The 13,564-nt window shown below is 43.0% G+C and overlaps 1 protein-coding gene across 1 annotated transcript; it reads right to left on the reverse strand.

Annotated features, from left to right (window-relative positions):
• Positions 1 to 8,432: 8,432 nt before the first annotated feature.
• On the reverse strand, positions 8,433 to 11,211 carry LOC138199206 (neurogenic differentiation factor 4-like). Its single transcript, XM_069151145.1, has 2 exons — positions 11,141 to 11,211; positions 8,433 to 9,437 (listed from the first exon to the last, which is right to left on the reverse strand). The coding sequence occupies exon 2, from the start codon at positions 9,429 to 9,431 to the stop codon at positions 8,433 to 8,435; it is 999 nt and encodes a 332-aa protein (XP_069007246.1). The 5' UTR covers positions 9,432 to 9,437; positions 11,141 to 11,211.
• Positions 11,212 to 13,564: the final 2,353 nt, after the last annotated feature.

Raw genomic sequence — 13,564 nt, forward strand, 5'->3', positions numbered from 1 at the left:
TCGCGGAGTATTGGGTGGAGGAGATGAGACTGACGCATGGCGCAATGTCGAGTAAATGTCACGCTAATTCTGTTCCGCTAAACGGCCGCAGCTCCGCTCCGCTGGACACGGGAGGTAAACGGGAGATAAACGGGAGATAAACGGGAGGTAAACGGGAGATAAACGGGAGGTAAACGGGAGATAAACGGGAGGTAAACGGGAGGTAAACGGGAGATAAACGGGAGATAAACGGGAGGTAAACGGGAGATAAACGGGAGGTAAACGGGAGATAAACGGGAGGTAAACGGGAGATAAACGGGAGATAAACGGGAGATAAACGTGTGGTTCAAAGCAGTTGATCAAAGCAACACGGACGGTTTAATGACGTCCAGTTTAAAAGAGAGACGTTGCTTTAAAAACACAGAGAGGCTTTAATGTGAGCAGTAAAAGCAGCATTGGCAGCGTCCCACCTCCAAGGACTCAAATCCCCCCCTTTGATTATTTAATTATTATCCCATTTACCAAGTATGCACAAACACACACACACACACACACACACACACACACACACACACACACACACACACCAACAACAACTCCTGGCAACGTGCCATGTAGGGGTTAGGTTAAGGGACAGTGAGGAAGGACAGCAAACTGGAGCAGTAAGCACATTTCATCAGAGGATACAGTTACACACACACACACACACACACACACACACACACACACACACACACACACACACACAGTCATGTTTCTATCGCTTCAGAGGACATTACATCGACTTACACTCACCATTACCCCCGCCTGTTCAACCCTGACCTCACACACGTCTTCATACTAATGATTTATTTTATAGGAAGTTTCTTTTTGTTCTCACAACATGAGTTAATCAGTGGACACTCTGCCATGAAATCTTTACATTAACGCTCAGCATCACATCCGGTAGAGTCATGCAGGACGTTGTAGTTCCCCTCCTCTGATCTATATATGGCTCATCGATGTCGCGGAGTCGTTTTAATGTAACTAATCTCCTGCTGCTCTCAGAGATGCAGTCGAGGCTCGCTGTTCTCACTCTGTTGTTGGCAGTCGTCTCCACACTTCATTTAAATTCTTGTTTCTGTCCTCAGAGGTCGTACGAGACTCATTCACATACTGAAGTGTACTCTCAGAGGAAAAACCAGAAGGTTCTCTGGATGACAATAACTCAAGAAAAGATTTTTTTATAGAAGGAAGCTATTATTTTGTGAGTCTTTTTAGTTTTGTAAAACTTATCTTCATTCCTCTGCCACCCATCAGATCTTCTTTTCTTGTTGATAAAAAACATACAAAATGTTATTGATAGAAGCAATATGCCTTCACTTATACGTTAAAATTCTCCATTACAAGTACGTCATCCATTCAGCATCTTATTTAAGTAAAAATACAGAAATATTATCAGTAAAATGTCCTTAAAGTATTAAAGTAAAGGTACATAAAATCAACAGAATGCTGCCGCTCTATATTATAGTACTACAAACATTTAAGCTCCAGATTTAATGCAGCGAGTCAACGCGTAGTGGATTTTAAACAGCTTGTATAAAGCTGTACAAGTTAGTCTTTAAACATTTCTACTTCAGTTTATTACACTTCATAATACCTTCATACATTTTGTAGCATAAAATCTTATTCTGCAATGTAACTTGTAACTACAACTGTCAGATAAAGGGTGTGAAAAGCTCAGCAAGTACCTCAAATACAATAACATGATTTAATGGACTTCCATTTTTGACATTTTTCTCTTTTTCATTTTGAGATTAAAAATAAATAGTTTTGACAGAGTTGTCTCTTCATATCCTGCTGACCGTTTTATAAACAGCCACAAAGCGAGAGGAAGTCTAAAGAATATTATTAGATTTAAATCAGGTTTTGAGAAAAAATCTTTTATATATATATATTCAGCTGCATGTCAGAGGAATAAACTGCCTGTCTCGATCAAACTAAACCGAGTTGAGAGTTTTAAATCAGATCTTAAGAAAGGGTTGTTAAAAAGTGTGAAGTTTATATATGCAAAAAATTAATCATGATCATGTTTAATAAATCGTAATCATTGGATGATCCACTTAATGCTTTAATTAATGTGTTGTTCATTCATGAATGAAAGACTTTGAACTCGTGTTACTTCCTGCTGATTTCATGAAGCATATTAATGCATGAATTCATGCACGAATCCAAAAGACCAAAACTTGTCCTCGTACTTGCAGACTGAAGGCATGAATTCATCTCTTTCCTTCTTTATGGGACTAAAATAGTTTTGTGCTTTCTTCTTGTTTTCGCTCCCACCTACAGTGGGTACGGAAAGTATTCAGACCCCTTTACATTTTTCACTCTTTGTTTCATTGCAGCCATTTGCTAAAATCAAAAAAGTTCATTTTATTTCTCATTAATGTACACTCAGCACCCCATCTTGACAGAAAAAAAACAGAAATGTAGAAATTTGTGCAAATTTATTAAAAAAGAAAAACTGAAATATCACATGGTCATAAGTATTCAGACCCTTTGCTCAGTATTGAGTAGAAGCACCTTTTGAGCGAGTACAGCCATGAGTCTTCTTGGGAATGATGCAACAAGCTTTTCACACCTGGATTTGGGGATCCTCTGCCATTCTTCCTTGCAGATCCTCTCCAGTTCCATCAGGTTGGATGGTGAACGTTGGTGGACAGCCATTTTCAGGTCTCTCCAGAGATGCTCAATTGGGTTTAGGTCAGGGCTCTGGCTGGGCCAGTCAAGAATGGTCACAGAGTTGTTCCGAAGCCACTCCTTTGTTATTTTAGCTGTGTGCTTAGGGTCATTGTCTTGTTGGAAGGTGAACCTTCGGCCCAGTCTGAGGTCCAGAGCACTCTGGAAGAGGTTTTCTTCCAGGATATCTCTGTACTTGGCCGCATTCATCTTTCCTTCAATTGCAACCAGTCGTCCTGTCCCTGCAGCTGAAAAACACCCCTATAGCATGATGCTGCCACCACCATGTTTCACTGTTGGGATTGTATTGGGCAGGTGATGAGCAGTGCCTGGTTTTCTCCACACATACCGCTTAGAATTAACGCCAAAAAGTTCACTCTTGGTCTCATCAGACCAGAGAATCTTATTTCTCATAGTCTGGGAGTCCTTCATGTGTTTTTGTCAAACTCTATGCAGGCTTTCATATGTCTTGCACTGAGGAGAGGCTTCCGTCGGGCCACTCTGCCATAAAGCCCCGACTGGTGGAGGGCTGCAGTGATAGTTGACTTTGTGGAACTTTCTCCCATCTCCCTACTGCATCTCTGGAGCTCAGCCACAGTGATCTTTGGGTTCTTCTGTACCTCTCTCACCAAGGCTCTTCTCCCACGATTGCTCAGTTTGGCTGGACGGCCAGGTCTAGGAAGAGTTCTGGTCGTCCCAAACTTCTTCCATTTAAGGATTATGGAGGCCACTGTGCTCTTAGGAACCTTGAGTGCTGCAGAAATTATTTTGTAACCTTGGCCAGATCTGTGCCTTGCCACAATTCTGTCTCTGAGCTCCTTGGACAGTTCCTTCGACCTCATGATTCTCATTTGCTCTGACATGCACTGTGAGCTGTAAGGTCTTATATAGACAGGTGTGTGCCTTTCCTAATCAAGTCCAATCAGTTTAATTAAACACAGCTGGACTCCAATGAAGGAGTAGAACCATCTCAAGGAGGATCAGAAGAAATGGACAGCATGTGAGTTAAATATGAGTGTCACAGCAAAGGGTCTGAATACTTATGACCATGTGATATTTCAGTTTTTCTTTTTTAATAAATTTGCACAAATTTCTACATTTCTGTTTTTTTCTGTCAAGATGGGGTGCTGAGTGTACATTAATGAGAAATAAAATGATTTTTTTTGATTTTAGCAAATGGCTGCAATGAAACAAAGAGTGAAAAATGTAAAGGGGTCTGAATACTTTCCGTACCCACTGTACATGAGAATGATTGAAACATCATTTTTCTGATTATCTATGAAGGAAATTTCTCATAAAATCAAAGTGAAGTTTATCCAACAACAACATTGAACCCAAACAGGACTTTTCCTTCAAACTGTTCCAGCTCTGTTGTTTTCCTCTCTCCTCTCTTCCACCCCAGCAGTCCTGGTGAGTTCTGTCTCTTCTGTGTTCATTCATTTTTCCACCTCAGGGATAAAAGCGCCGACCACATCCCTCCTCTCTGTTAGCCCTTACACTTCAGTGCTGCCTTTGAAGATTTAATCAGTCAGGTTTCCTTGATTAATCCTTTTTCATGTTCTTTTACGGTAAATAAGTGTAGCGTCTGATACGATCACTGGCTGCTCAGAGAGGACAGCATGCAGATTACTGACAGAGCCGAGTCCCCAGGTATCTTCATTAGCCTGATTATTCTCATCCAAACACACTCCATCAACCAGTTTACATGTAAATAGGTTAATTCTATTCCCACTCCTGACTCACTCTGCTGGCACGCTGTGTCAAACAGACGAGATCTCGCCGAGTGTTGTCTGTTCTGTCTTCGCCTCCACACTCATCATGCTGGAAAATATCAGACACACGACGAACAGATGTTTGATTTAATTCTATATGAAGGTTTTACAGCAGAACTGAGTCTCTGTCGTCTGCTGAGAAGCCAAACAGTGAAGGATCCGAGTCCTGACAGAAGGCTTTAGTCGCACATCAGTGTTACATCAGGCGGTCCAACGTTGACACCTAGTGGCCAAATGCTTAACTCTCACCCGACGGATGAGTTTTCTTTCTTCCACCAGCAGATGGCAGTGCAGTTCTTTTTCAGAAATATTTCAGATTTACTTCTGATTAATGTCATAATATATATATTAAAAAAAAGGTGTGCACATACAGTACAAAATGCTATTTGAGATGCTGTTAATGTTGCATCAGATGCTCTTGTGATGCCGCGTCCTGTTGTGCAGCAGCGGCGGCGGCGACGAGGAGCTGCAGCGCTGACTGCCTCTCTCTCCTCAGGATTAGTGAATTAATGCAACCATTCAGACACTGAGCGCTGATCAGCTGCTTAATACTGTTTTATCCCAAATAACACAACCGCCATTGCACGCACGATGTGAGCACTTACAGAGACACACAGACTGCACATGAACATACCGTTCATATATCTACTGGAACTAACACACACTTCATGTTGTTGGGAATATTATTCAGGCTGAAGGAGGTTTTTATACCGACATGTAAAACATATGAATATCTGTAAGGCTTTATTTTAAATTTCTCTGAAGAAACTGCAAAAATGAAAAAAACAAAATGGCAAAAACACAAATTTTCTCTTCTTGAATCAAAAATAATTGTTAATTTGTTGATTCCATGTGATTAAAGCTATTCATTTTGAAGTTTTTTGGATAACTGTTTCTAGTTTTCATACAAATAATATAAAAGTACATGATTCTGTCAAGGAAACCTCTTTGAAAATATTAGGAAATTGATTCAAATAAAAACAGCAGACCCTTGAAATAAGGCTTCGCCAAAGAGCGATGTATTCATCCAGCAAAGTGCGTCACTGAGATTAAAAGTCGGAGGGGTCAAAGGTCAAAAAGGGTGAGGGTGAATGCAGCGCTGTCATTGTCTGGAGTGCAGAAGTGTCCTTTACAAAAAGGCAGATCGTTTTTTCTTTTCACCGAATCCGTTAGTCTATCGTTTATCTGTCATTTATCAGGAGGATGAACGAGGACTCTGCTGCATGTTCGGTGTCAAACGTCCCGTCTGCGTCTCCGAGCACACAGACGTCCTACTTTTGTTCTTCATCCTGCCTCTTTCAAGTTAGTGCCTGGTTTTTGGTTTTTTCCTGCACTACAAACACACACAGGCTTACACTAATCCTGGAGAAAACAAAGCGGTATATTTCTCCCTGCACAGGTCAAGCGTGGGATTATGAGCGTTTCATCCATAATAGAACTCCAACGTCGTGCTCGCCCGTCCTCGTTGGAGACGGAGCGACGCGGTGGACGTTGTGCAGCGATAGTCAGGAAGGTGATGCAACTGGTGACCGTGATTCTTTCAGACCATTCCCACCAGTGACCCATGACCCCGTGTGACCTCTGACCCCTCTGACTGACCTCTCAGTGGGTGGCCTTCACGCTGACCAGACTGTGAAACAACAGGAGAGGCTGCTCTGAGATCAGATCTCCGTTGTTGTTGGCTTGTGGATTTTCTGTTTTTATTTGAATGCGTTTCCAATATTCAGCTCTGTGTTTCTCCACTCAATAAAACTTCAGGCTTATCCGGCCCCATAAATCTTGATGTTTACACATGCGTGTTCTGTGTGTGTACGTATGAAGGAGACACGAGTATGAATGCACAGACATGTATTTATTACATATGCGTGTGTTAAGTTGTGGTCTGAGTGGATGTCAGGACAGGATTATGCCGACCGAGTGTCAGAGGAGAAGAAAATCTGCAGAGGCGTGCGGCCATGTTAATCATAAATCTTTATCTCACAATCCTGCCTCGTACATCATTAAAGGACGGCGAGGGATTAGTGACGCTAAACCACCGAGATGTGGGGAGAAACAAAGTAAACAGGATACCCTGCTGATGGTGGTGCTGATAGATCTACCGCTATCTTCCTATCTCTATCTGTCGGTGTATCTCTATGTCTCTATATATCTATCTGTCTATCTATCTGTATCTCTATATATCTATCTGTCTATCTATCCGTCTACATCTCTATCTGTCTATCTATCTGTCTATCTATCTATCTATATCTCTATATCTCTATCTGTCTATCTATCTGTCTGTATCTCTATCTGTCTATCTATCCGTCTACATCTCTATCTGTCTATCTATCTATCTATATCTCTATATATCTATCTGTCTATCTATCCGTCTACATCTCTATCTATCTATCTATCTATCTATCTATCTATCTATCTATCTATCTATCTATCTATCTATCTATCTATCTATCTATCTATCTATCTATCTATCTATCTATCTATCTATCTATCTATCTATCTATATCTCTATCTCTATATCTCTATCTGTCTATCTATCTGTCTATATCTCTATATATCTATCTGTCTGTCTATCTGTCTCTATCTCTATCTGTCTATCTGTCTATCTATCTGTCTGTATCTCTATGTCTCTATATATCTATATCTCTATATATCTATCTGTCTATCTATCTGTCTCTATCTCTATATATATCTATCTGTCTGTATCTCCATGTCTCCATATATCTCTATTTCTCTGTCCTTTCCTCTTTCTCACATCTATTTTCCTATCTATCTACCTACTGTTTATCTAGCTCGCTCTATATCTACCTCTCTCTGTCTACGTTCCCCTATCTATCTCTATTTCTACCTCCCACTTATCTCTGTATCTCCATCGCTCAATCTTTCCTTTGTCATTATCTCTCCTTCTTTCTTTGTCTTTATCTCTCTCTCCATCTCTCTATCTTTATCTTTCTATCTCTGTCTATCTTTCCATCTGTCTCTATCTATCTGTTTCTCTCAGTATTTATCTTTCTTTCTATGTCTCTTTATCTCTGTTGATCTCCATTTCTTTTTCTATCTCTTTATTTATCTCTGTCTCTATCTTTCTCTCCTCCTCCTTCATTTTTCTTTCTCCATCTCTACCTTTCTCTCACTTTAAGAAGTAAACACAGAATACACTGACATGTTTCAACTTTTAATACTTTAAAAACATCCATTTTCTAAAAGACACAAAAATGAAAAAGACTAAGAAAGAAAAACATCCAACTGAAGATTTTCACAATGTGAACCTGAGAATTATATTTTTGCTTCTCTCTTCTAAACTCCACAATTATTTTCCTGCACTCGGTTTGCTCAGAACATTTTCCTTTCTTCTTTCATCTCCCACAGACGATCGGCGACGTCGTTTTCACAGATCGACCTTCGAGTGCGTTTCGAGTGCAAAACATTAAAATATTATGCGACACAACAGAAGGATAAGAGATGAACTATCAGTCTAAGTGGTAAACAAAGAGAAGTCTAGACTACAAGTATGTACAAATAAAAAAAAACAGACACGTGAACAGACTCCATATATACTGTATTAAATTAAAGAATAAATAAAAATACTTTATGTAGAATATCTGACGTTACCAAAGCTAAATTAGAAGTGCTTACAGGACCAGAGAAACTGGTCAAAACGGCCAGAGCAACATTTCCTCAGTGGACCGGCGAGGTCCTCGTTTCATTTGGTCATCAGTTCGGAAGAAAACAGTTGAAGTTAAGTATGTTCTAACGTTAACGATGTTGAGCGGTGCTTGTCTACTGTGGAAACGCACCACACGTGTAAAAAAGAGAAGTTTTTATTCTACAGTTCTACCAGAAGTCTACAGAAAGAGATCGATCCTTCGCTCTTAAAGTCGGCGAGACGTCGGCGACCCTCAGAGTTCATGAAGGATCACGAACGGGACTCCACCAGTCAGCTCGTATCGACCCCCCCGGTCCGTTTCAGTCTCTGTAGACGGAGGTTATCTGTCGGGGGGGCATGTGTGGGGGATGGTAGGAGTTGTACGGCCCCTCTAAGTGCACATCGTAGCCGGTGTGAGTCTGATACAGGACCTGGTCCACGGGGGAGGGGGAGTAGTGGTGTGAAGGCGGGTAGTGGGGCGACGTATCCTGTTTGGTCACCAGGTTACTGCTGATGCTCAGAGGCGGCGTGGGGGGCCCGTCGTACGGAGGCGTCCCCACGCCGCCGGCGTTGTACTCGCTGGGCGAGTGGTTGTCGTACGGTCCTCCTTTCATCGCCCGCAGGTGGAGCAGGTGAGCTGAGTCAAAGGTGCCGTAGGGGGGGCTCGGCAGACCGGGGGAGGAGTAGCTCACCATGCCGCCGAGAGGGGCGGCTGGCGGCCGGACTCCGTGTCGGTCCTCGGGCCTCATCCCGGGGCCGGGAGACGGTCCCAGCTGCAGGCAGCCGGCCACCAGGTTGCTTGTGGGCTGCGAGAGGCCCTTACACAGCGTGTCCATGAAGGCCCTGCTCTCTGTGGACAGGCCCCCCTCCAGAGCCTCGGACAGAGCGCAGATGTAGTTGCGGGCCAGCCGGAGCGTCTCGATCTTGGACAGTTTCTGTGTTTTGGAGTGGCAGGGCATGATGGTGCGCAGGTTCTCCAGGGCGTCGTTCAGGCCGTGCATACGCGAGCGCTCCCTGGCGTTGGCTTTTACACGCCTGGCGCGGAAACGCTCCTGCCGGGCCTTCGTCATCCTCTTTTTCTTCGGCCCTCGTCGTTTGGACTCATTCTCGTCCTCCTGTTCTTCTTCTGCGTCCTCCTCGTCCTCCTCTGCGTCCTCGCTCCCCATCTCTCGGGCCTGCTGGCTCACTCCGCCCGCTCTGTAGTGGTGGGACGAGACCGACATGTCTCCGTCGGGGGAGCTCATGTCTCCGTCCATCCACTGCAGAGGACTGACCACCTCCTCTCCCTCCCCGGGTCTCGCGTATGGCTTAATCATCATCGTACTCTGCGGAGAAGAAAACATCTCTGTCACCACCAGGTCTCAGTAAGGGATCTATCACTTTGAACGAATGATTGACAACTTCTTGTTATCGACTTCACTCTTAAAACCACAGAAGAACAGTAATGGTGGACGATAACAAACTGGATTCATTCGAACATGGTTTTAAAGTAAAATGTCACATACTTGTACTTTAGTATTTCCATTTTGTGGTACTTCTACTTGTTCATTACAACATTTATTCAAGTTATTTTGCCTGTTTTGACTTCACATTGTATGAGTTCACAACATATGATGTATAATTAAAACTTTTAATACTTAAGCTACATTTTGCTGATAGAAACTTCATATATTTAATATGCTGTTTATTTCATTTTGCTTCTTTTACTGAAGTAAAGGACACGGGTCGGTTTTTTTTTCCGTCCCTGAAAAACACCCAACAGCCTGTTTGGGGTCAACTCTCAGATTCTTGGCCCATTTCAGCTTAAAGTAGTCCGGAAGAGTATTAGTTGAGCCAAAGTGTAATGACAGGATTAAAGAATCACAACGTCAGGTTATATTAAGATAAATCACAGTTTTCAGATAGCTTCTTAAATCATTAGACAATGAAGGTTTAACTTCCTTTGCTTGATATTAAAGGTATGTTAACAATGATAAACCATTACAGTGGTCATTGTTAACAATGAGACCACACGTTTTTCACAATTAAACACTTTTAGAAAATGTGTTTTTTTTAAATATTTTTTCAGACTCTAATTTGAGAAAAATATAGGATTTGATTTTCTCCAATAGAGAAGAAGATGACAGAAAGTATTCTATAACAGTTTACCACATGACAAAAGTACATTTTCAGACCTTTTTGGTGCCTACATTGAATATTTCTGAAGAGGTTTTGGTGGGATTTAAGGGGGCTGGCCACCTTGTCCCTAAACGCCGGCCTACGGCCCTGTAAAGGATGTGACCTGGAGTCAGTGATTACAAGTCTTCATTCAGCAGTTATAAACAACAACAATAACAATCTAATATTTCTGTAAACTGCGGCTGTCAGCAGCACAAAATGAGCGACGCTTTCAGCACCGGACAGTTCCTTCCTGGCGCGCGCTGCTCAGCCACAGGTGCCTCTGATTGGCCAAAACGTCACGAGCTGTTTTTTAAAGATAGTCTGCTATAGATTCATCTGTTTTTCTTCTTTTTTAAAATATATATATATATAAAAGCTATACGTTATGTGTTCCCCTGCTGCCACGGTAATCCCGGACAACTTGTGAACTGGTAATACCTCGGCAAGATAAAGTCACAGACTGGACTTCAATCTGGGGCATCGCAGGATTTACTCCGTGGATGAAGCGGCGACCATGGGATTAAATGAGATCGACATCCCCCTCAGATCACCGGCCCACACAGCGCTCAGATTGAATTGAAATACATATTTTCAGGCAGAAAGGTTCGTGTTTCGCCATAAATTGCGTGCTTGAGCTGTTATTTGCTGAATGACGAGGGAAGCATTTTTTCTTCTACACTTTTTTTCATTAGAGAAACTCTAATCATCGCTGTGTAGTTGTTTTTATTCTAAAACAAACTGGAAAGAGACAAAAAAAATGACTGCATTACAATTAAAAACAAATGTAAAGTGTGTGATGAGTTCAAATACACTTTAAAATCTTAATTAAGTCCTTTTAACTGCACATTAAGTCCGTTTTGAAACCTACCGGCGCTGAAGTGTGAAGTTTTGTCGGCTGATATTTGTCCTCTCTCCGCCGGATCACGGTCTCTCTGCGTCCATCAAGCAGCGTGCAGGTTGCGTGCCGAGCCGTGCCACCGTGTCTCAGTGCGGGTCACTCTGCGGGGGCTGCGGGTTTTAACCTCCGCGTCGAAGCTCCTCCTCCCACTCCCCTCCAATTCCTGTCGACGCGCTCCATCTCGCGCGTGGCCGGCCCGTGGCTCACTCGTCTCTGTGTGTGTGTGTGTGTGTGTGTGTGTGTGTGTGTGTGTGTGTGTGTGTGTGTGTGTGTGTGTGTGTGTGTTAGAGAGGCCCAGGCCTTTGTTGCTTTGCAGGGGCGTCCGCCAAATCCTCCGCCCGTTCGCATTGAGCGGTGGGGAGACGCGCTCAGCCGCCTGAGCCTAACTGTATGTGACAGCTTGAAGTTGAATGTGAGCAGGTGTTTGCTCCATCCCTTCTTCCAGCCATCCATCCCTCCGCGCCGCCGAGATGTGGCTGTTGAACGAGTTCATCTGGCCCGAAGAGGCTGCTCGGACCAGAAGGGGAGAGTTTGGTCACGTGAGGTGAGCGGTTCTGACTTCAGGAGGTGCTTCCTCCTCCTCCTCCTCCTCCTCCTCTCTGCAGGACGCTGGTGCTGCGCTGATGGATGTTGGAGCCGATTAATAATCTATATATCAAACTATAAGATCATTTGGTTTCAGTCAATGAGCACCTTTAGTTTCCACACACAAAACACAGCTTCATGTAAAATATCCACCTCAGTTCAAGGAGAATTTGCCACAAAAAAAAAAAGAAGTCCAATATTGATGAAGGATGATGAAGACCATGACATGTGACTGAAAGTTCCAAAGACTTTTGGTGTGCTAAATAATTTTTTTCTGTGACAAACAAAATTGTTCATGTTTGAGAAAATTAAGTATAAAAAGAAATTGTTCTCTAAAACATCAAACTATATTTACCTATAATATATTATAGATTAATATGTAATAATACATTTACCTTTCAGTTCACTGCAAGTCACAACCAAAACACTTGTGACTGACTTTATCGTGATTTATTATATTTCCCCAAATAACTAAGCTAGAATGGGAAAATACCCGCAGTAATTCTAATAATTGTTGAAAAATAAACAGTAAAAGGAAAATTAAAATGTTCCTACAATAACAGTAAGAAGTTATTTAGGTCAGATTATAACATGTAAAAATGAAGATATGTGTTTTGTTTTAATTACAGATGAGCAAACCTGGAAAAGGTGACCAACGTGGAGGTTTTAAGAAGAACATATTGTCACTCATCATTTTTTAATCGGGAGCACAAGAACTGAGAATATGTTTCATACCGAGCCTCCAAATGCTCTGACAGAGTTCCCGGGTGAAACCCAAACGATGCGCCTCTCACTGGCGGTTCATTCCCAAGCCGACCACCTTGGCCGCTGCTCCTCCCCCTGCGTCTTTTTCCTGTCCTATTCCACACCTGCAGCCTGAGATGGGAACAGCAGAGCCTCCTGCGTCCCCAGAGTGGAAGCGGCGGGGGAATATGATAGCCGAGGCCTCGTGCCCCCGTTGCACACGCTCATGATTACAGTCTGTAACAATGAAAAACACTAAATTCAACTCATCTTTTTTCTTTTCGAGGCACGAGCTGCATCCCAACCTGCAAAACAACAGATTCTTTTAGGACCAAATGGATGTTTCTTTTAGCTTAAAAAAAAAAAAAAAATGTCAGTTAAAGTTTGACCTACTTGCAGCCGGCTCTGTCGTCCGATCTTTATGCTCCACAAGTGGCAGCACCGTATGTATGCCATGATGTCCCCTGGTCCCTCCGTCCTGGCCCCCACATGAGGAAGGAAGTCCTGCTGCAGATGGTCTTTGCTCAAACATATCTCTTATTTTGTGGCTCAGATGCTGATCTATCCTCCACTGGCTGCTGCGCTCACTCAGCATGCTCACACAGCATCGCCTTTTCTGGGTATTGTACTGTATGTTTGTGAGATGGGACTTTATTATGGGGTAAAGGACGGATAAAACTTCACTCCAGTACACACACAAACATGACCTTCCTCCCGGTCCCCAGCGGTTCTGTGTGACAGCAGGGGAAAGTGGCTCCTGTCCATCTGTCATACTGGAAGTCCTCGGAGAGATGCCGGCACCGCGGCGTGAAGAGTGTGTGTATGTTAGTGTTTGTGTTCATGTTTGGAGGTGAGGACGGATCGCATGTGCAGAAATCAGAAAGTTTTCCCTTTATGCACAATAGCAGAATCTGATTTCACTGCGGCGATAGTCCGCGTTGTGTCTCCCACTCTGCACGCCTGAATCTGCCTCAGAATCTACAGCATTGATAAGAGCAGTGACAATACGCTCATCAAATTGTTCGCAGAGCAAACAAAACCCACCAGAGAATGAACGTTGCTCCG

Source organism: Embiotoca jacksoni, unplaced genomic scaffold, assembly GCF_022577435.1.
Source record: "Embiotoca jacksoni isolate LCO1_2020_lvr unplaced genomic scaffold, fEmbJac1.0.p SCAF_1, whole genome shotgun sequence".
NCBI classification, from domain to species: domain Eukaryota; kingdom Metazoa; phylum Chordata; class Actinopteri; family Embiotocidae; genus Embiotoca; species Embiotoca jacksoni.